This window comes from Heterodontus francisci, chromosome 20 (assembly GCF_036365525.1).
Source record: "Heterodontus francisci isolate sHetFra1 chromosome 20, sHetFra1.hap1, whole genome shotgun sequence".
In the NCBI taxonomy this organism is placed as follows: domain Eukaryota; kingdom Metazoa; phylum Chordata; class Chondrichthyes; order Heterodontiformes; family Heterodontidae; genus Heterodontus; species Heterodontus francisci.
Window position 1 is genome coordinate 79104705 of NC_090390.1, and position 23247 is coordinate 79127951.

Sequence of the window (23247 nt, forward strand, 5' to 3'; positions counted from 1 at the left end):
ATATGGTTAACTATTAGGGTCCAATACCTCATTACCTTCTGTGGACCTATTGTTGATACCCCAGCTTGTTAAGTAATTAAGCGAAGCTGCTAACATTTAGTCCACATGTCAATTAATGTCTTTTAGATTTATTACCCTCTGGATGTTCCCCATGCATGAGAGCTCATTACTATTCTCTGTAACCTTTAATCCCTTATCTCTTCCAATCTTTATTGCGAAAGGGACTTATTTTCTCGCCACTCTGGAGTCCATACAGCAATTGACATTCCTTCTGCTACTCATCCCTGCTGTGCAGAAGAGCCTGTCTCTCTCTGAAGTGTGTTTTAAGCTTAACCCTATGGTACTCTGGCTCAACTACTTATATAATTCTATATAATGCCAACTGTTTAATAATCTAAATGTGCCTATCCTTAGGTATCACATAGGTATCTGCTTTAGACTGCTGTGAGCAGGTTGCACTATTGTATTGCCACATTCATGGTAGTCGGCCCTAATTAAAGCCACAAATGACTTCCTATGTGACTGTAACTGTGGTGCACTATCCCTTCTTATCCTCTCTGCAGAACTTGATGTGGTCAACCACACCACCCTCCTCCACCTCTCCTGCATTGACCAGTTGAGTGGGACTGCCCTCGGCTGGCTCCACTCTTACCTATTCAGTTGTAGCTAGACAATCTCCTGTAATGGCTTCTCTTCCCACCCCCTGTACCGCCACCTATGGAGTCCCCCAAAGATCTATCCTTGACCCCCATCTCCTATTTCTCAACTACTTGCAGCCCCTTGGTGATATTATCCAAAGACATTACCCCATTTCCTCTCCATCTCAAAGACTATCTACTTCCACCTCTGCGACATCATTCATCTCCAGCCCTGCATCAGCTTATCTGCTGCTGAAATTCCTCATGCATGCTTTTGTTTCCTTCAAACTCAACTATTCAACGCATTCCCTGCTCATCTCTTACTTTCCACTCTCCATAAACTTAAGGTCATCAAAAAATTTGCTGAGTTGATCCTGAGCTGAGCTTCCAACCCTATTTCTTTTCCTTCATAAAATTCATTAAATTCCACCTCTGTAATATCACCCATCCCCATCCTTACTCCAGCCTATCTGCTGCTCAAACCCTTATCAATGCCTTTATCACCTCCACACTCTACTAGTTCAATACCATCCTGGCTGACCTCCCATTCTATACCTGCCATAAACTTCAACTCCTCCAAAGCTCTGCTGTCCATATTTTATACTGGAAGAAGTTCCTATCAACCTTATCCTTGTTGACCTATATTGGCTCCCAGTACCCCAACACAACCAATTTAAAATTATCATCCCTGTGTATAAATCCTGACCTTGCCCCTTCCTATCTCTGTAGTTTCATCCAACCGTTTTTATCCATCTCTCAATATGCTGATCCTCCAACTCTAGCCTTTTGTACATCCCCTTTCCTTTTGCCCAACAATTGATAATCATGTCAGAGAATCATTACAGTGCAGTAGGAGGCCATTCGGCCCATCGTGTCTGCACTGGATCTCCATAAGAGCATTCCCTGAGTTCCATTCCCTTGCCTTCTCCCCATAATCCTGCACATTCTTTCTTTTCACATAACAGTCTAATTCCCTTTTGAATGCTTCAATTGAACCTGCCTCCACCACACTCAGGCAGAGCATTCCAGACCTTAACCACTCGCTGCGTGAAAAAGTTTGTCCTCATGTCACTTTTGCTTCTCTTACCAAATACTTTAAATCTGTGCCCTCTTGTTCTTAATCCTTTCACGAGTGGGAACAGTTTCTCTCTATCTACTCTGTCCAGAGCCCTCATCACTATGAATATCTCTTTCAAATCACCTCTCAGCCTTCTCTTCAAGGAAAGCAGTCCTAACTTCTCTAACTTATCTTCATAACTAAAATTCCTCAGCCCCTGAACCATGGTTGGGAATCTTTTCTGTACTCTCTCCAATGCCCTCACATCTTCAGCTGCCTAGGCTCCTAATCTGAACTTCTTTGCCAAAGCCCCTCCACTTTTCCATTTATCTCTCCTTTTTAAGATGCCCTAATAAAACCCTCTTCTGAGTAAGCTTTCAGTCACTACTCCTAATATCTCTTTGGCTTGGTTTCTATTTAATTTCTAACTATGCCTCTGGGTCACATTCTCTCTGTTGTAAGCAGAGTTTACAATACAAGTTTACAATAAATACAAGTTTTGTGTATCGACGTAGTCTACTTTTTTCCAGTTCTAAATGGAGCATTTTTTATGTGTAAATTACATGTTGCATTAGATAACTATGTTGCATAATAGGCATAAACATATGTAAGAAACGTGGTTCTGTTTTGCAAGCTAGATCATTTTGAAAATCGGTATGATATATTTAAAACATCTCTTTATTTGTCATGGGATGTGGGCACTACCCACTGGCTGGGCCAACATTTATTCTCCATCACTAATTATCCTTGAGATGGTGGTGGTGAGCTGCCTTCATGAACTGTTGCAGTTACTGTAGTTCAGGTATGCCCATAGTGCTGTGATGGAGTGAGTTCCAGGATTTTGACCCAGCAACAGTGGAGGTACGGCGATATTGTTCTAAGCCAGGATGGTGAGTGACTTGGTCAGAAACTTGCAGGTGGTTGTGTACCCATGCATCTGCTGTCCTAGCCTTTCTAGTGGTGTATGACATGGATTTGGAAGGTGCTTTCAATGGAGGCTTGGCAAGTTACTTCAGTGTATCTTGTAGATGGTACACACTGCAACCACTGTAGTGGACTGAGCAAATGTTTAAGGTGGATGGGAATGCCTATCAAACGGGCTGCTTTATCCTGGATGGTGTGGAGCTTCCTGAGAGTTGTTGGAGCTACAACCATCCAGGCAAGTGCAGAATACTCTGTCACACTCCTGACATGCCCTGTAGATGGTGGTCAGGCACTGGGGAGTCAAAGGCTATTTTGCAAGAGAGGGTTTTTGAAGACTTTTTGTGCCACATACAGAATAAACGTGCGCAGGAGTGGGAATCGCGAGGTTGCAGTGGGTTGGGTCAGTCACGTGGTGCCCGCCCCCGCCCAGTCGTCTCAGCCCCGCCCACGGCCCCGCCCTTGCGCCGCGCGCACTCCCCCTACCCCCCCTCCCCCCCCCCCCACCCAGCAAACATGGCGGCGCCGTGCGGCTGGTCGCTGTTGGCCGTTTACCTGTGGTTGTGGGCGGCGGCGGCGGCGGCGCAGACGGTTTCCTACCCCCAGCGCGCCGAGTTGCTGAGCATGCGGCCGGACAGCACGTCGGCGGACGCCGTCTACCTGGAAGGCGGGCTGCTGAAGGTGGCGGAGGGGACGCGCTTCAAGCTGCGGCTGTACGGCAGCGGCCTGAAGCGCAGCGGGTTGCTGGGCGACGGCGATGGGGGAGGGGGTCAAGGCCCTGGCCTGGCCTTTGTGGAGGCGAGCGAGTTGCTGGAGCCGGTGGGAAGCGGCTGCCAGCAACCCAGCTCGGACATCACCATCCTCGGCTCCAGTTTCACCGACCGCTCGGCTCTGCTGGAGCTGGAGGCCATGTACCTGAGGAAGGACGAGAAGATCAAGTACTACTCGCTGTGCGCCAGGGTCGGGGGTCGGGAGACGCATGACTGGGTCCACTTTAAAACGGAGGACTTCCACTTGGCCGTGGTGGAGAAAGAGCAGTCAACCACCACCTGGTTCCAGATCCTGGTCACCTTGCTGTTCGTCTGCCTGTCCACCCTCTTCAGCATCTTGAACATTAGCCTGATGGCCTTGGACCCGGTGGAGCTGAGGGTCATCAAAAACAGCGGCACCGAGAAGGAGAAGAAATATTCCGAGCATATCGAATCCGTGCGAAAACATGGGAATTATTTGCTGTGTACCTTGATGTTGGGAGATGTCCTGATGAACTGCTCCCTGACAGTGTGGCTGTGCGAGATCTTCCAGTGCACATGGTTGACAATATTGGTCTGCACCTTTTGTATATTTTTCTTTGGAGAAATCATCCCTCACGCTGTCTGCTCCAGGCATGGCTTGGCCTTGGCTTCCAAGACCATCTGGGTGACCAAATTTTTCATGGTCGTCACCTTTCCTGCCTCGTATCCCATCAGCAAACTTCTGGATGTGATCTTGAGGCAGCAGATAAGTAATTTCTACTCCAGGGAAAAGCTGATCGAGATGCTCAGGGTGACTGATCCTTATAACGACCTAGTTAAAGAAGAGCTCAACATTATCGAGGGAGCCCTTGAGCTCAGGAAGAAGACGGTCGAAGACGTTCTGACACCTCTGAGCGATTGCTTTATGCTAAGCTCTGAGGCTATATTGGATTTCGCGACGATGTCGGAGATCATGCAGAGTGGCTACACGAGGATTCCTGTTTATGAGAACGAACGCTCAAACATTGTTGACCTGCTTTACGTGAAAGATTTAGCGTTTGTGGATCCAGATGACGACATGCCCTTAGCAACGATGACAAAGTTTTATAACTATCCTCTGCATTGCGTGTTTAATGACGCAAAACTGGATGCAGTGCTAGAAGACTTTAAAAAAGGCAAGTTTGTACATTTGGAAGTAGTTTAGAATTTGAGCTTCACTGATAGGCTTTCAAAACTATTATTGGATATGGCAGTTGTTTTAGCCTGTTCTATTATTATTTTGGAATTTTGTTTTATTCATACGTGGGACGTGGGTGTCGCTGGCGAGGACAGCATTTATTGCCTATCCCTAATTGCCCTTGAAAAGGTGGTGTTGAGCTGCCGCCTGGAACCGGTGTAGGTATGCCCACAGTGCTGTTAGGGAGGGAGTTCCAGGATTTTGACCCAGCGACAGTGAAGGAACGGCGATGTAGTTCCAAGTCAGGATTGTGTGTGGCTTAGAGGGGAACTTACAGGTGGTGGTGTTCCCATGCATCTGCTGCCCTTGTCCTTCTAGGTGGTAGAGGTCGCAGGTTTGGAAGGTGCTGTCAAAGGATCCTTGGTGAGTTGCTGCAGTGCATCTAGTAGATGGTACACACTGCTGTCACTGTGGGTCGATGGTGGAGGCAATGAATGTTGAAGGTGGTGGATGGGACGCCAATCAAGCAGGCTGCTTTGTCCTGGATGGTGTTGAGCTTCATGAAGCTCCGCCCATCCAGGCAAATGGAGAATATTCCATCACACTCCTGACTTGTGCCTTGTAGATGCTGGACAGGCATTGGGGCGACACAAGGTGAGTTACTTGCCGCAGAATTTCCAGCCTCTGACCTGCTCTTGTAGCCACAGCATTTACGTGGCTGGTCCAGTTCAGTTTCTGGTCAATGATAACCCCCAGGATGTTGGTGGGATATAATGAAGAAGGAAAACATTTCAGGGTTATATGGATAGAGCGCCTAATTGGATAGCTCTTTCAAAGAGCCAGCACAGCCATGATGGGCTTGATTAGATTAGATTAGATTAGAGATACAGCACTGAAACAGGCCCTTCGGCCCACCGAGTCAGTGCCGAACATCAACCACCCATTTATACTAATCCTATATTCCTACCAAACATCCCCACCTGTCACTATATTTCCCTACCACCTACCTATACTAGTGACAATTTATAATGGCCAATTTACCTGTCAACCTGCAAGTCTTTTGGCTTGTGGGAGGAAACCGGAGCACCCAGAGAAAACCCACGCAGACACAGGGAGAACTTGCAAACTCCACACAGGCAGTACCCGGAATCGAACCCGGGTCCCTGGAGCTGTGAGGCTGCAGTGCTAACCACTGCGCCACTGTGCCGCATATATATAGCCCCTTCTGTGTTGTAAGATTCTAAATCGACATTGTGGATATTCAGAAAAGCTTGCTTCTTGATAAGCCCGTTGGAATTACAAGTTTCAACTTTTACTGTGCAGTGTCTGTTTTACAATATGGTGTGAAATAATTTCACTGTTTGACTCACCTACATTCCTCAGATGTTATTGCAGTAACATGACTGATAGCTGAGTTTCTAAATCAGCTGGTGCCCAGGGAAGACTTTGACTTTAGACGGAACAATGTGGTCAATAGGGGTTCCAAAAAGTGTTATGCTGAACATTTGAAACTATACTTGCAACTGTCTGATGCTGAGCCAGACTGTTGGCAATCTTGGTGTTGTATTTTTCCCAAGCTGAGCTTCCGACCACATATCTGCTCCATCACTAAAGCCCCCTATGTCCAGCTCTAACGTTACTCGACTCCACCCCTGCTTCAGCTCATTTGCTGCTGAAACCCTTGTGCATGCCTTTGTTACCTATTCCAATACTCTCCCTTCTTGCACCCTCCATAAACCTGAGCTCATCCAAATCTCTGCTGCTGTATCCTAACTCGCACCGTCCCTCCCGTTCACCCATCACTACTGTGCTCACTGACCTACGTTGGCTCCTGGTCCACCAATGTGTCAGTTTTAGCATTCTCATCCTTGTTTTCAAATCCCTTGATATTCTTGTCCCTCCCAGCCCTACAATCCTCAGATTTCTGCATTCCTCCAATTTTGGCCTCTTGTGCATTCTTGACTTTACTCGTTCCATCATTGGCGGTCATGCTTTCAGTTGCCTCGGGCCTAAGCTCTGGAATCCCTCCATATACCTCTCTACCTCTATTTCCTGCTTGAAGACACCCCTTAAAGTCTACCTCTGACCAAACCTTTGGTCATCCCTAATGTTCCCTTCTGTGACTCGGTGTTAAATTTTGTTTGATAACACTCCTGTGAAGTGCCTTGGGAATTTTTATGACAGTGTTGCAAAAAAGCTATTGTGACATATATCTGCATCCATGCTGCCAACAATTGTGAATTGAGTGATTGGTGGAAGTTTTTTGTTTAATGCTTGCAATTAACATGGGAAACTTTAAACGTGTCATTCTGCATATTTAAATTTCCTGCATTATTGTAAGTATTAAAAATATTCTGCAATTGCGAGACTTGCAAGCAAGGCACTGTGTCATTTTTGAATGTTATTACATGTAAGGCTATGTGAACTTTTAGAATGCATTCATAAGGTTCCACATAATAAACTGTTAGCTAAAATTGGAGCTCTTGGAATTGAAGGCAAATTATTCACTTGATTAGCAGATTGGTTAGACAGCAGAAGATAGTAAGGATAATAGATATGTACTCAAAAGGTAATGACGAGTGGTAATAAAACAGAAAAGGCTGAAAATGGGCAGCAGGTCAAATATCATCTGTGGAGTTAATGTTTTCAGGCATCAGTGACTAGTGGTGTCCCTCAAGGATCTGTGCTGGGGTCTCAACTATTCTCTATATTCTTCTTTGGCCTCCTTATCTCGAGAGACAATGGGTAAGCGCCTGGAGGTGGTCAGTGGTGTGTGGAGCAGCGCCTGGAGTGGCTATAAAGGCCAATTCTTGAGTGACAGGCTCTTCCACAGGTGCTGCAGAAAAATTTGTTTGTCGGGGCTGTTACACAGTTGGCTCTCCCCTTGCGCTTTTGTCTTTTTTCCTGCCAACTGCTAAGTCTCTTCGACTCGCCACACTTTAGCCCCGCTTTTATGGCTGCCCGCCAGCTCTGGCGAACGCTGGCAACTGACTCCCACGACGTGATCAGTGTCACAGGACTTCATGTCGCGTTTGCAGACGTCTTTAAAGCGGAAACATGGACGGCCGGTGGGTCTGATACCAGTGGCGAGCTCGCTGTACAATGTGTCTTTGGGGATCCTGCCATCTTCCATGCGGCTCACATGGCCAAGCCATCTCAAGCGCCGCTGACTCAGTAGTGTGTATAAGCTGGGGATGTTCGCCGCCTCGAGGACTTCTGTGTTGGAGATACGGTCCTGCCACCTGATGCCAAGTATTCTCCAGAGGCAGCGAGGATGGAATGAATTGAGACGTCGCTCTTGGCTGACATACGTTGTCCAGGCCTTGCTGCCATAGTGCAAGGTACTGAGGACACAGGCTTGATACACTTGGACTTTTGTGTTCCGTGTCAGTGTCAGTATATTAATGGCTTAAATAATACAATGGAGATCCATATATTCAAGTTTGCCGATGATGGAAAGATTGGCATTCTCCTTAAAGTAAAGAAGGTTAAGAGGAGATTTGATAGAGGTGTTCAAAATCATGAATGGTTTTGATAAAGTAAATAAAGAGAAACTTTTTCCAGTGGCAGAAAGGTTGGTTAAACAGAGGTTACAGGTTTAAAATGATTAGTTCTTTTGCCATTCATGTTGTCATCTGGAATGTACAGCCTGAAAGGTTGGTGGAAGCAGATTCAATAGTAACATTCGAAAGCAAATTGATGAATAGATTACATCGAGTGCACAGAAGAGACACAATGTTGTTGGAGCTACACCCATACAGCAAGTGGAGAGCATTCCTTTACACTCCTGGCATGTAGGTGGCGGAGCAGCTTTGGGAGTCAGGAGGTGAGTCACTCGCCACAGAATGTTACTTGTCACATATTAGCCTGATCTTGGATGTTTCCAGGTCATCCTACATGTGAACATGGGCTGCTTCATTTTCTGAGAAGTTGTGAATGGAACTGAACACTGAAATCATCAGTAAACATCCCCACTTTTGACCTTATGAGGGGGGCAAATCAGCTGAAGATGGTTGGGCCTCGGAAACTGCCGAAGATGTCTGGGACTGAGATGATTGGCCTCCAACAAGCACAACCATCTTCTTTTGTGCCAGGTATGACTCCAGCCAGTGGAGAGTTTTCCCCTTGATTCCCATTGACTTTAATTTTACAAGGGCTCCTTGATGCCGCACCCAGTCAAGTGCTGCCTTGATGTCGCACTTACCTCACCTCACCCCTGGAATTCAGCTCCTTTGTCCATGTTTGGATTAAGGCCGTAATAAAGTCTGGAGTGGAGTGGGTCTGGCAGAATTCAAACTGAGCATTGGTTAGCGGGTTATTGGTGGGTAAGTTAGAATTAGAATTAGAACATTACAGCGCAGTACAGGCCCTTCGGCCCTCGATGTTGCGCCGACCTGTGAAACCATCTGGCCTACACTATTCCATTTTCATCCATATGTCTATCCAATGACCACTTAAATGCCCTTAAAGTTGGCGAGTCTACTACTGTTGCAGGCAGGGCGTTCCACGCCCCTACTACTCTCTGAGTAAAGAAACTACCTCTGACATCTGTCCTATATCTATCACCCCTCAACTTAAAGCTATGTCCCCTCGTGTTTGCCATCACCATCCGAGGAAAAAGACTCTCACTATCCACCCTATCTAACCCTCTGATTATCTTATATGTCTCTATTAAGTCACCTCTCCTCCTCCTTCTCTCCAACGAAAACAACCTCAAGTCCCTCAGCCTTTCCTCGTAAGACCTTCCCTCCATACCAGGCAACATCCTAGTAAATCTCCTCTGCACCCTTTCCATAGCTTCCACATCCTTCCTATAATGCGGTGACCAGAACTGCACGCAATACTCCAGGTGCGGTCTCACCAGAGTTTTGTACAGCTGCAGCATGACCTCGTGGCTCCGAAACTCGATCCCCCTACTAATAAAAGCTAACACACCATATGCCTTCTTAACAGCCCTATTAACCTGGGTAGCAACCTTCAGGGATTTATGCACCTGGACACCAAGATCTTTCTGTTCATCTACACTACCAAGAATCTTCCCATTAGCCCAGTACTCTGCATTCCTGTTACTCCTTCCAAAGTGAATCACCTCGCACTTTTCCGCATTAAACTCCATTTGCCATCTCTCAGCCCAGCTCTGCAGCCTATCTATGTCCCTCTGTACCCTACAACATCCTTCGGCACTATCCACAACTCCACCGACCTTAGTGTCATCCGCAAATTTACTAACCCACCCTTCTACACCCTCTTCCAGGTCATTTATAAAAATGACAAACAGCAGTGACCCCAAAACAGATTCTTGCGGTACACCACTAGTAACTAAACTCCAAGATGAACATTTGCCATCAACCACCACCCTCTGTCTTCTTTCTGCTAGCCAATTTCTGATCCAAAGCTCTAAATCACCTTCAACCCCATACTTCTGTATTTTCTGCAATAGCCTACCATGGGGAACCTTATCAAACGCCTTACTGAAATCCATATACACCACATCCACTGCTTTACCCTCATCCACCTGTTTGGTCACCTTCTCGAAAAACTCAATAAGGTTTGTGAGGCACGACCTACCCGTCACAAAACCGTGCTGACTATTGCTAATGAACTTATTCTTTTCAAGATGATTATAAATCCTGTCTCTTATAACCTTTTCCAACATTTTACCCACAACCGAAGTAAGGCTCACAGGTCTATAATTACCAGGGCTGTCTCTACTCCCCTTCTTGAACAAGGGGACAACATTTGCTATCCTCCAGCCTTCCGGCACTATTCCTGTCGACAATGATGACATAAAGATCAAGGACAAAGGCTCTGCAATCTCCTCCCTAGCTTCCCAGAGAATCCTAGGATAAATCCCATCTGGCCCAGGGGACTTATCTATTTTCACACTTTCCAAAATTGATAACACCTCCTCCTTGTGAACCTCAATCCCATCTAGCCTAGTAGCCTGAATCTCAGTATTCTCCTCGACAACATTTTCTTTCTCTACTGTAAATACTGACGCAAAATATTCATTTAACACTTCCCCTACCTCCTCTGATTCCACACACAACTTCCCACTACTATTGTCGATTGATAGCATTATTGATGGCACCTTACATCACTTTGCAATAATTGAGAGTGGATTGATGGAGTGGTAATTGGCTAGATTGGATTTGTCCGGCTTTTTATGGACAGGGCATACGGGGGCAATTTTCCACATTGTCAGGAAGTTGCCAGTATTGTCGTTATACTGGAACAGCTTGGCTAGAGGTGTAGCTAGTTCTGGAGCATATGTTTTCAGCATTACAGCTGATATTGTCAGGGCCCATATCCTTTGCTGTATCGAGTGCACTCAGCCATTTCATTGTCATATGGATTGAATCAAATTGGTTGAAGACTGGCTTCTGTGATGGTTGGGATCTCCAGAAGGAGGCTGAGTTGGATCAGCTGCTCAGCATTTCTGGCTGGAGGTGGTTGCAAATGCCTCAGCTTTGTCTTTTGCACACTCATGCTAGGCCCTGTCATCATTGAGTCTCTTCCTCCTGTTAGTTGTTTACTTGTCCACCACCATTTACAACTGGATGTGGCAGGACTACAGAGCTTTGATCTGATGCATTGGTGTGGGATTGCTTAGCTCTGCCTATAGCACTCTACTTCTGCTGGTTGGCACGCACCTAGTCCGGTGCTATAGCCTCACGAAGTTAGCACCTCATTTTCAGGTATACCTGGCGTTGCTCCTGGCATGTTCTCCTACACTCCTCATTGGTTCCCTGGCTTAATGATGATGGTTGAGGGAGGGACGGCCAGGCCATGTGGTTACACATTGTGGTGGAACACAATTCTGCCCCTGCTAATGGCCCACAGTACTTCAGGACTACCCAGTATTGAGCAGCTAGATCTACTCGTAATCTATCCCATTTAGCAAGGTGATGGTGGCCAGACAACATGATCGAGGGATTCCTTCATGTGGAGATGGGTCTTTGTCTCCAAAAGTACTGTGCGGTGGCCGGTCCTATAAATATTGTCATGGGCAGATGCACCTGCAACAGGTGGCTTGGTAAGGACCATGTCAAGTAGGTTTTTCTCTCTTGTTGGTTCTCTCATCACCTGCCCTAAGCCCTGCGTGGCAGCTGTGTCCTTGAGGTCTTGGCCAGTTTGGTCAGTAGTGGTGCTGTTGAGCCACTCTTGGTGATAGACAGTGAAGTCCGCCACCCAGAATACCTTCTGTTCCCTTGCTACCCTCAGCGCTTTTTCCAAGTAGTGTTCAACGTGGAGGAATACTTACTCATCAGCTGAGGAAGGGGGTAATCAGCAGGAGATTTCCTGTCTCTGTTTGACCTGATGCTGTGAGACTTCATGGGGTCTGGAGTCGATACTGAAGACTCCCAGGGCCACTCCCTCCCAATTGTATACCACAGTGCTACCACCTCTGGTGGGTTTGTCCTGCTGATGTGGCAGGACATACCCAGGGATTGTGTTGGAGGAGTCTGGAACAGTGGATGAGAGGCACGATTCTCTGACTATGACTGTGTCAGGCTGTTGCTTGACTAGTCTGTGGGAGAGCTGTCCCAATTTTGGCACATTTCCAAATGTTAGTGAAGAGGGCTTTGCAGGAGGACTGGGCTTCTAATGCCTTTGAAGTGTCTGGTGTGAAGGTTGGTTGGTTTTATTATTGTTTCTTGTTGTGGTTTGATACAACTGACTGGATTGCTCGGCCATTGCAGAGGGCAGTTAACAGCATTGCTGTGGGTTGGGAGTCGAATATAGATCTGACTCTGTAAAGATAGCAAATTTCCTTCCGTAAGGGATATTGGTGAACTAGATGGATTTTTTTATGACAATCTGGTACTTTCGTAGTTACCATTACTGATTTTTATTCAGTTCACTGTATTTAAATTCCCCAGCAGCCATGGTGGGATTTGAATTCATGGCTATGGATTATTAATCCAAGCCTCTGGATTATTAGTCCAGTAACATAACCACTATGTGCCCTTGATGCGACGTTTCTCTCTCTCAGAAAGACAGAACACATATTCAATAACATGGAAAAGTCCTTGTTTTTGAAACTCAATGTGGCACTTTAATGTAATTAGCTTTTTAAAATTTTCATCTGTTTTTCAGTGAGATGACATAACCTTTAGTGCAGGCACTGAAATCACTTCCAAAGAAACAGCAGGCAGGCTGGATGAAACCAGGCTTCCTTCAGTGGCCAGCTGAGATTTAAGGGTATATGCACACAGATCACTAAAAATGTAGTGATCAGGCACAGAAAAAAATCAAAAAGGTGAATGGAATGTTCGATTTCAGATCTAGAGGACTAGAATATAAAGGGGAGGAAGTTTTGCTATAGCTGTATAAAACCCTGGTTAGACCACATCTGGAGTACTGTGCACAATTCTAGGTAACATGCCTTAGAAGGAGCGCAGTGCAGATTCACCAGAATGTAACCAGGGGCTCCAGTGGTAGTACTGGAGTGGCATATAGGCCAGGCCAGCTAAGGATGTCATTAGTGAACCAGTTGTCTTTTTACAAACATGGAGAGCTCCATGGTTGCTTTTATCGATGCCGACATTGTATTTTTTTATAAATTGAATTCAAATTCTCAAACTATCATGATGGGATTTGAACTTAACTTCTCAGGATTCCTAATCCAGTAACATGACTACTACACAATCATACCCCCTAACCGGAAACCGAAATGTCCATGCATATATAAATTACAAATGGCCAAGAGTATGTGAGTTGAAAGTAATCGAGTATTTCTTGATGGATACTTCACAATGTCATGCAATCAAAATTACCCAATTTTCTCTTAGCCTTTTAGCACAGTCCTAGATGTATATTGCAGATATTTCTGAGTGTGTAATCTTTTCAGTTTCTAAAAGAGGCCCAGGCGTAGGGCACGACCAATCAGATTGCAGGAAAACAACAGACTGACAAAATTAGTTTGTCAATAATATAGAAATATCTTAAAACAGTCAAAAGGCTCGGCCATGAAAACAGTTATTTGCTGTTTGTACTGACACGGAACACAAAAGTCCGAGTGTATCAGGTCTGTGTCCTCAGTACTTTGCTCTATGGCAGCGAGGCCTGGACAACGTATGCCAGCCAAGAGCGACGTCTCAATTCATTCCATCTTCGCTGCCTCCGGAGAATACTTGGCATCATAGGTGGCAGGACCGTATCTCCAACACAGAAGTCCTCGAAGTGGCCAACATCCCCAGCTTGTACACACTACTGAGTCAGCGGCGCTTGAGATGGCTTGGCCATGTGAGCCGCATGGAAGATGGCAGGATCCCCAAAGACACATTGTACAGCGAGCTCGCCACTGGTATCAGACCCACCGGCCGTCCATGTCTCCGCTATAAAGACGTCTGCAAATGCGACATGAAATCCTGTGACATTGATCACAAGTCGTGGGAGTCAGTTGCCAGCGTTCGCCAGAGCTGGCGGGCAGCCATAAAGACAGGGCTAAAATGTGGCGAGTCGAAGAGACTTAGCAGTTGGCAGGAAAAAAGACAAAAGCGCAAGGGGAGAGCCAACTATGCAACAACCCCGACAAACAAATTTCTCTACAGCACCTATGGAAGAGCCTGTCACTCTAGAATTGGCCTTTATAGCCACTCCAGGCGCTGCTTCACAAACCACTGACCACCTCCAGGCGCGTATCCATTGTCTCTCGAGATAAGGAGGCCCAAAAGAAGAACTTTATATCCAAAAATGCTTAGCGTGGCAACTATTTGGAAAATTGCAAGTACATTGCCTGTGATCTTCAGAAATTAATGGAATGAAATTCACGTGCAAGACAGCCATGATTTTTCAATGAGCTGCCAGATACATTTGAGATCAATATGCAGTATTGGGAATTTCTGTCTTGTGTATCTAGTTAACATTTATTTACTGTATCAGGGCTGAATTCTTGCCAGCCTTGAAGTGCTGTATTTAGTGTAGCGGTTGCTAACTGGGTCAGGATGCTTTAAAATTGTTCGCTGCGTGTCTTGTGTGAACTTTTAATTCATCAGTTTAGGTTACTTCCATTCCTACATAAAGAACTGGTTCCAATGGCTGATGGGTTGATAACCAGAGAGCGATTTAAGGTGATTGGCAAAAGAACCAGATGTTACATGAGGAAAAACTATTCTTACATGAGGAGTGGTTAGAATTTAGAATGCGCTGCCTGATCGCTGAGTGGAAACAAATGCAATAGTAACATTTAAAAGGGAATTGGATAAATGTTGAGAAAATATTGCAAGCATATGAGGCAAGAGAGGGGAAGATAGGACTAACTGGATTGCTGTTCGAAAGAGCCGGTGCAGACGCGATGGGCCGAATGGCCACCTTCTGCGCTGTACTATCCTACAATTCTATACTGCCATCACTGATGACATATCTGTAACCTCCAGAACTGCAGACACAAAGTTTTGAAGGCTACTATATAGTTGCATGGTTGTTTCTCTCAGCTAAGATGAAGTATTGTAATATGAAATGTTTATATACCCACCATTTGGCATTACTGAGATCCTAGTGTCCACAGGAGCTTTGTACTGTTAGGACAATTATGAAAGGACTGTCTAATTGCTACATTTTTCCTATGAGGAAGTACCTGATCTCACTGGCTGTGTGATGTGGAGAATTGTGGACCAGGACCTATATTTCATCATATCTGTCTGGAATAAATTTTAGTTAGCTGTTCAGTGTCAACATCATTGAGAAAGTTGGCTGGGAAGAGGAACTGAGCACAGTATTAGAGAGTTGTTTCCTCTGGGAATGGTTCTGCAATGTGATCTGGCAGCATGTGTTATAGTACAGGCTGGAATTGGAGGCCAACAACAACCCCAAAACAACTGTGCGCAGTTGCTGAAAGCCAATGGCCGTGACTATAGCACTGTATTCCATACGGATCAGCAATGTAGAAATTGAATTGCTGAACATTATGATGGGCTGTGGTCACAACAAAATGGAAGAAATGATGGAAAATGCAATCAGCAGTGGGTATTTATCTGGTCACTGTTAGTGTCTTCCCCCTGCAGGGAGAGATGGCGTTCCTGGCCTTAAAACACATCTCATTAATTGGAAAGCTGCACTGCCATATAAGCCTTCTAAGAAACCATCAGAAGACACTATCATTAATTTATAGATGCTATAACAGTTGCGTCAATTTAAGTGTACATTCATTCAACTCTCTCACACCATAAACAATTCCCATCAGGAGTCATTACTTGAAAATCAACAAAAGTAAAGACAAAAAATGCTTGATTGATCTTTCATATTTAAAAAAAAGTTGAAACTGCTTCTCTGGTAATCCATAGGATAAATTGTGCTGTTTTTATAGAAATTTCTAAACTGCCTCCTGCTATTGTGTTAATTTGTTATAGCAGTAGAGATGGTTAACTGTAATGTTCGCTACTTTGATAATGCATATGTTTAACTTAGCATTCCATTAATCTGTAATGAATCATCAGTGAGCCACAAAACAAATGCAGATGTTATTTCTCAGCACAGAGCATCAGATGCTAGAATTAACATTCATTAGAATGTGAAGTTTCTACTCCTGATGGAGGAATGCTTTAAAAACACATTTTTCAAAATGTTTACAAGATCATTGCCGTGTTATTTTAATACTTAGTTTTGTTATTATTTCTTTGAATGAAGCAGTAATATGCTCTAGTTTCCTCCTCTGCTGAGAGTGCTGATTCATTCTGAGGTAAGGTCCCGCAGGTGCTGTCCAAACCCCGAGGCCTCGTCCAGGTGGCCATTCTTCAGCTATGAGCATAGGCAATGAGTGTCAGCAGGATCTCCATGTGGTGTATCACAGCTGAGCCTGATTTTGTCTTCACTTTCCTCCACAACCAAATTTTCCAGTAGGGTATCATTAGAAAAACAGTCAGGAGCCACAACCCCACCCGATACTTTTTCTTTCCCAGCCCAGTTCAACGGAAGCAATTATGCCAACTGTTAGGATCATGGATCTTCAACAGCAGATAGGACATGTCTCCCTGAATGCTGTATTTTGTAGAATAGCTGGTGAAATGATAGTACTATGGAATGTAATTTGGCTAATGTCTTTTGCCTTAGGGTTTCAATGCAAGGTATAATAACCTTTTCGAGTCCTGTGAACTGGACTAGCAACCTAGTTCAAATCCCATAACAGAAAGTTGTAAAGCTGAATTCAATAAATCTGGTAACTTGTGGGCTAGCAATAGACAAAAAGACCATGAAAGCTGTTGGACTGTTGTAAAAACCTAACCAGTTCATTGATCTCCTTCTGGGAAGGGATCTTGTCACCCCTATTTGGTCAGTACTATGTGCACCTTAATGTGGTTTGCACTTAATATATTCAGAATAACTAGTGAGCGGTAATTAAATGATGTCTTGTTAGCATCACCCATGCCTGAGGAGGAAAAGAAAAGCAGAGCTCCATCTTCCTTCAAACCAGAAAACCTTTACTACATCTTTTTTGTATAAAGTTTTAGATAAGCCAAAATATTTGACATTTAAAGTGGATCTCAGCTTCTCTTGCCCTCAGTATTTCTCTTATGCTCTCTTTCGTTCAGTGATTCTTCCTTTACCGGCTTTCTCGTTATTTACTGCGGCTGCTGAAGCTTGTTTACACTGTGAAAGTGTGCTGAGGGACAGTTTCTACTCTTCTTGAAGTCTGCCACATTTACTGTTGGTGTTAACTTGAATATACTAAAAATGTTAGAGAGAAACTGGACTGAGCCCTGGATTAATTCCATCAGCTGCAAAGGAAATGGATGAAGCATGTGAACAACTCATGTTCAGATCTCTCTTTTCCTTCTACTGAGGTTTCTGCTCCCAGACCTGAATGATTAACTTTTAATATGGCAGTTACACTAATAGTCTTGTGTGGGGCTCTTTTGCATGTGAACTTTTTGTTCTTCGTTGGGACACTTACATAGGGGAGTCAGCTGCCTAGCTGGCAGTCAACAAGTATGGGAGAAAATGACGCAGGGTGTTCAAAGGGCTCTGGGGTGCTTTGTGCGTAGGAACATTTAGTGGTTTTGGTTGGAGGTGTCATGGCAGCTGCATCCAGGAGAATTATGTTTGCTGCTATGCTTAGGTACAATTTTTTGTTGAAATGTGACTGGGGAAAAAATTTTATGTAATGTTTATGTAATATCGATAAATAACAAAGCTTACATCTAACCAATTAGAAATCAGGAAAAACATAGCAAGTTAAACGTACCCCCACATCCACAGATCCAGGCCACAACTAAGATCGCTTATTTTCACCTCTGTAACAGCGCTTGACTCCATCCCCGCCTCAGCTTATCTGCTGCTGAAATCCTCCTCCACACCTTTGTTACCTCTAAACTTGATTATTCCAATGCACTCCTGGCCGGCCTCCCATGTTCTTTGCTCCATAAATTTGAGGTCATCCAAAACTCTGATACCCATGTCCTAAATCACACCAAATCCCATTCACCCATCGCCCCCATGCCCACTGACCTACATTGGCTCCCAGTTAAGCAACGCCTTAATTTTAAAATTCTCGTTCTTATTTTCAAATTGCTCCATGGTCTCACCCCTCCCTATCTCTGTAATCTCCTCCAGCCCCACAGCCCTCTGAGATACCTGAGCTCCTCTAATTTTGGCCTCTTGAACATCTTCAATTTTAACCACTCCACAATTGGCGGCCATGCCTTCAGCTGCTGGGCACCAGATTCTGGATTTTCCTGCCTAAAATTCTCCACATCTCTACCTCTCCTCTTTTAAGACATTCCTTAAAACCTGTCTCTTTGACCAAGCTTTTGGTCATCGTTCATAATATCTCCATATTTGGCTCTACTTCATATATAGTTTTATGATGTCCCTGTGAAGTGCCTTGGGCTGTTTTATTACATTAAAGGTGCTATATAAATACAAGCTGTTGCTAAACATTTAACCAATGAAGAAGAAAGGTGACCTGTTCGACTGAAAACTGGCTTGACAGTTAAAGCATGGATAATTGACTTGATGTACAATTATCAAGCAACTTTACCTTCAGGGCTGTTCTTACCCAGTGTATGCGATTATGACTAGGAAGCTGGCCACAGTAGAAAGCCTGTTTTCATCCAGCCTGCCTGCTGTTTCCAGGGATGTGATTCCAGTGCCTGCACTAAAGGATAGTCATAATTCATGTCATCTCCCTGAAAAACAGATGGAAATTTAAAATAGTTAATTACATTACATTAAAGTGCTGCACTGAGCATTAGAAATAAGGACTTTTCCATGTTATTATATGCTTGTTCTGTCTTTTTGAAGGAGAAAAACGTCACATCCCTCAAAATATAGATGCCACAATTATTTATTTTATTTAGAGATACAGCACTGAAACAGGCCCTTCGGCCCACCGAATCTGTGCCGATCAACAGCCACCCATTTATACTAACCCTACAGTAATCCCATATTCCCTACCACCTACCTACACTAGGGGCAATTTACAATGGCCAATTTACCTATCACCTACATGTCTTTGGCTGTGGGAGGAAACCGGAGCACCCGGGGAAAACCCACACGGTCACAGGGAGAACTTGCAAACTCCGCACAGGCAGTACCCAGAATTGAACCTGGGTCCCTGGAGCTGTGAGGCTGCGGTGCTAACCACTGTGCCACTGTTCCGCCCTATTACGTTGTACCATATCAGCGTATCACATAATTTTGTGTGAAGAAGTTACAAAGCTAGTGTAAGATTTTACAACTAATGGGTTTTAGTCACATGGGCAATGCAAAATTAACTTTGTTCTCAGTTAAAAGTGAGATGTCTCTCCCTTTTAGTTTTCTTTAATTTAGCTTCAAGTGCGACCCTAAGTAATTTTTTAAAATCTCTTTTTGCTTTTAATTCATTTCCATGCCTCTTCTGAGGCACTTACTCATGATGGGCTATGGTTCCACAAGTATGAGAAGCCCTCCAGTATATGGCCATTCTTCAGGTATGACCCTAGACTCTGTGTGGATTTGCTTGTGGGCAGGCTGTTCGACCATGTGGAGTGGCTAACAGAACCAAGTTTGATGTTCTCACCCAATATCCACAAATGGGCACTTTTAGTAATCCCAGTAGTGATTTAGAGTGTGCACTGTGGTTGATTTTTTTTTTCCCCTTTGGGGGAGAGATGAATTGTAATGCCCTCAATACTGCCTCAAACTAACAACATAGAGTAGAGATTGAACAACACTGCTTCCATTTATTGCAGTAAAACATCCCAAGGCACTTCACAGGAGTGTAATCAGACAAAAATTGACAGATTGAAGAGGTAAGTTTTAAGAAGTCTTAAAGGAGGACCGAGCCAGGGGAGAAAATTCCAGAGCTAGGATTTGAGGCACAGCTGCTATTGGTAGGGTGAAGAATATGGGGAATGTTCGAGTCCAGAATTGAAAGAAAGCAGAGTTCTCAAAGGGTTGTAAGGTTGGAGGGGGTTCCAGACGTATGGTTGGGTGAGGCCAGCGAAAGATTTCAAGACTAGGATGAGAATTTTAAAATCAAGGTGTTCAGGACCGGGAGCCAGTGTAGGTCAGCGAGCACAGGGGTTGATGGATGAACAGGACTTGGTGTGAGTTAAGGTATGGACAGTGGGTTTTGAATGAGCTAAAGTTTATGGAAGGTGGAAGTTGAGAGACCAGCCATTGGAATAGTAATGTCTTGAGGTAACAAAAGCATGGGTGAGGGTTTTAGCAGGAGATGGGCTGAGGCAGAGGTGGAGACAGGTGGTATTGTGGATTTGAAAGTAGAAGGCTTTAGTGATAGAGGGGATATGGGTTTGGAAGCTCATGGTCAAATCGAATGCTGAGTTTGTATCCAGTCTGCTGAGGGTGGCCAGGGTGCAGGATTAAATCGATAGCTGGGGAATGGAGATTTTGACTTTAGGAATTTGCTGGTCTATATGACTTAGTTCCACACTAAGTGGTGCATTTGCCGTAAGGGGTGCTGTTGTACAGTTTTAATGTAAATCTGGGGCCAAGGAATAGATAATATTGCACTTATTTATGCAATGTTCTATTAAAACAGTCATTTGATTCATATTTATGTATGATCATCTATAAATTAGGTTGCATAACATTTCTTTTACTCATCATGTGGAGCAGAAATTGCTGTGATTGACCCAGATTTTGGCTGATTGTGCCCACATATTATTCAAACAATATTTTTAAACATATATTTGAATGTGCAAGAAGTATGGAAATATTTTTCTCATTTTTTAATTTTGTACATTATGTAATTTGATGTCATTCATGATAGAATTTCCAATGCTGTATTTTGCCAGCAGAAATCTACAAAATAAAAGCAGACTGCAACAGAATATTGGCACTATATCTGTGACCTGAGTGGGAGGCTGCGGTTTTGGAATCTTCTATTCTGCTCCTGATCTGAACTGTGCTAATTAGGGAGGCACTGAACATAGATTATACACCGGAATATAGGAACAGGTGTAGAACATTCAGCCCATCAAGTCTGTTCTGCTGTTCTATTAGATCTTGGCTGATCTATACTTCAACTCCACTTACCAGCCTTTATTTCGTATCCTTTGATACACTTAACCAAAAAAAACTATCACTTTGACTTCAAAATTTCAATTGTCCTAGCAATCACTAAAAGATCCTAATTATTGTATGAATACTTTACAAAATCATATCCTGAATAGTAGCAATTTAATTGTTTGAGGAATATCCTGCAAAGTTCCTCCCTGCCTTCACCTCACCCCCCGCCCCCCCCGCTCACACCAAAGGTAAATGAAGCAAAGTTGCAGAATGCCTAGCCGGTCCTATGTTATATGTTGTCCTTCCTTCAGCTGAGGTGTTAAATCGAGGCCTCGTTTGCCTGTACAGGTAGATGTTGAAGACCTAATGGCACTCTTTGAAGAAAAGCAGTGAGTGTTCTCAATGCCCTGGTCGACATTCCTTCCTCAACCAACACTACCAAAAACAGATTACTTAGTCATTCATCTCATTGTGAGATCTTGCTGTGCACAAGGTTACATAACGTTAACTACACAATGTAGTTAATTCTGTGTGAAGTGCTTTGTGGTTTAGTTTGAGATCAAGATCCAGAGATGATCAGAGATCATCTTAACTTTTTAGATGTTTAATTATGGAGCTTAAAAGCCTGCAGACCTTTGCAGTCTCTGCACAGGGGTCAGAAACAGCTTGCTTTCCAGGTCAGGCTACAAATTTTTACATTCAGGCATAAATCTGTCACTGCTTCTGTATGGCTTGAGATAAATTGTATGTAGCAAAATACAATGTGTTCTATGCTTTGTTAGATCTTAAACACCTGCTGGCCTTGGGTGATAGATGTTTAGAACATATTGATAAAGACTAGTGAGAACTAGTGTAAAGTGCATCAAGATGATGTGAAATAATGTTGTTAGAAAGGTATAAAAATGGTGAAATTATAATGTAAGAGAGAGGAGATAAGCTCAGCTGACTGCGACGTGTGTTCTAGAGTAAAACAGTTCATGTAATCTTGGTGTTGGGTGTGAGTATGTGTTTATTTAACTCTTAGTAAAGGTTCAAGTGCTTGATTCTGCATCTCAAACTTGTTCTTGCCATATAGACATAGCACTGCAGCCTCTGTATTAGTACAATTACATTTGTAACAGTGATTCTCACACACATGATTACGTTGCTAAATTAAAGTTTCCTGATGATACAGTTGAGTTTATCCAGTAAGTAACAGAACCATGCAGACTGCAGGAGTCCCAGATTTGATATGTGTTGAACCTAATTATCATTGAGGGTGATATCAGGGCTTCAAGCACCCTTGAGTTAAGGATGGAAAAGTCAGACAAGATTCCTGATGGAAATGCATGTATGTGAACTTTGGGTGAGGATGACATTAGGCTTACCCACGGTCAAGGCGTACATATGAGTAATAGTTATTCGGGTTAATACTTTCAATGGTAGAGGGAATATGTAAAAATGGTTATTTTGGCATATTTCCATGGTCTTAAGATGGGGTTTAGGACGGATTGCATTCCATACAGCATTTGGTCATCTTTATGTAAGAAGATCAGTACATGGGTAAAGGCTTGCTACCCGACCCGACCCCGACGGGACTCGACGACATGTGTCAGGTTTGGGTCGGGTCACACTTCCAGGTCTGGCATTCGGGCTCGGTCAGGTTTCCTTTGCAGATCTTTACCTCACATATAAGGCTATCCAACAGCGCATTGCAGTGCTTTAATCTGAATCTTCATTGTCACTTTTTGAAAGTGAAGTGCCCAAAACTGTACGGCGTGTTTATACTGTTCCAATTATGGGGGAGGTGGTGGCGTAGTGGTAGTGTCACTGGACTAGTAATCCAGATCCCAAGCTAAAGCTCTGGGGACATGGGTTCAAATTGGCAGATGGTGAAATTTGAATTCAATTAATAAAACCTAGAACTAAAAAAGCTAGTCTATTGGTTTCATGGTCACCATTTGTCGATTGTTGTAAAAACCCATCTGGCTCATTAATGTCCTTTAGGGAAGGAAATCTGCTGTCCTTACCTGGCCTGACCTACATGTGACTCCAGGCCCACAGCAATGTGGTTGACTCTTAAATGCCCTCTGAAATGGCCTAGCAAGCCACTCAGTTCAAGGGCATTTAGGGATGGGTGATAAATGCTGGGCTTGCCAGCGATGCCCACATCCCATGAAAGAATAAAAAAAACACGGTCTCACCAATGATCTATGTAAAATGGGAGTCATTTGCTAAAACCTATAGTCAGAATACTTTAGAGATGCCCTGTAGTAGTTGGCTATACTT

The 23247-nt window shown here is 44.0% G+C and overlaps 1 protein-coding gene across 4 annotated transcripts in view; it reads left to right on the plus strand.

Annotated features, from left to right (window-relative positions):
- Positions 1-3130: 3130 nt before the first annotated feature.
- The window catches only part of LOC137380762 (metal transporter CNNM1), a 125476-nt gene continuing 105359 nt past the window's right edge, over positions 3131-23247 (plus strand). For all 4 annotated transcript variants that reach the window (XR_010977078.1, XM_068053081.1, XM_068053084.1 and 1 more), the window contains exon 1: positions 3131-4522. Coding sequence is in view for 3 of the 4 variants with exons in the window: in XM_068053081.1 (XP_067909182.1) it covers positions 3133-4522 (1390 nt within the window). In the remaining variant the exon portion in view is untranslated. The remainder of the gene's footprint in view (positions 4523-23247) is intronic.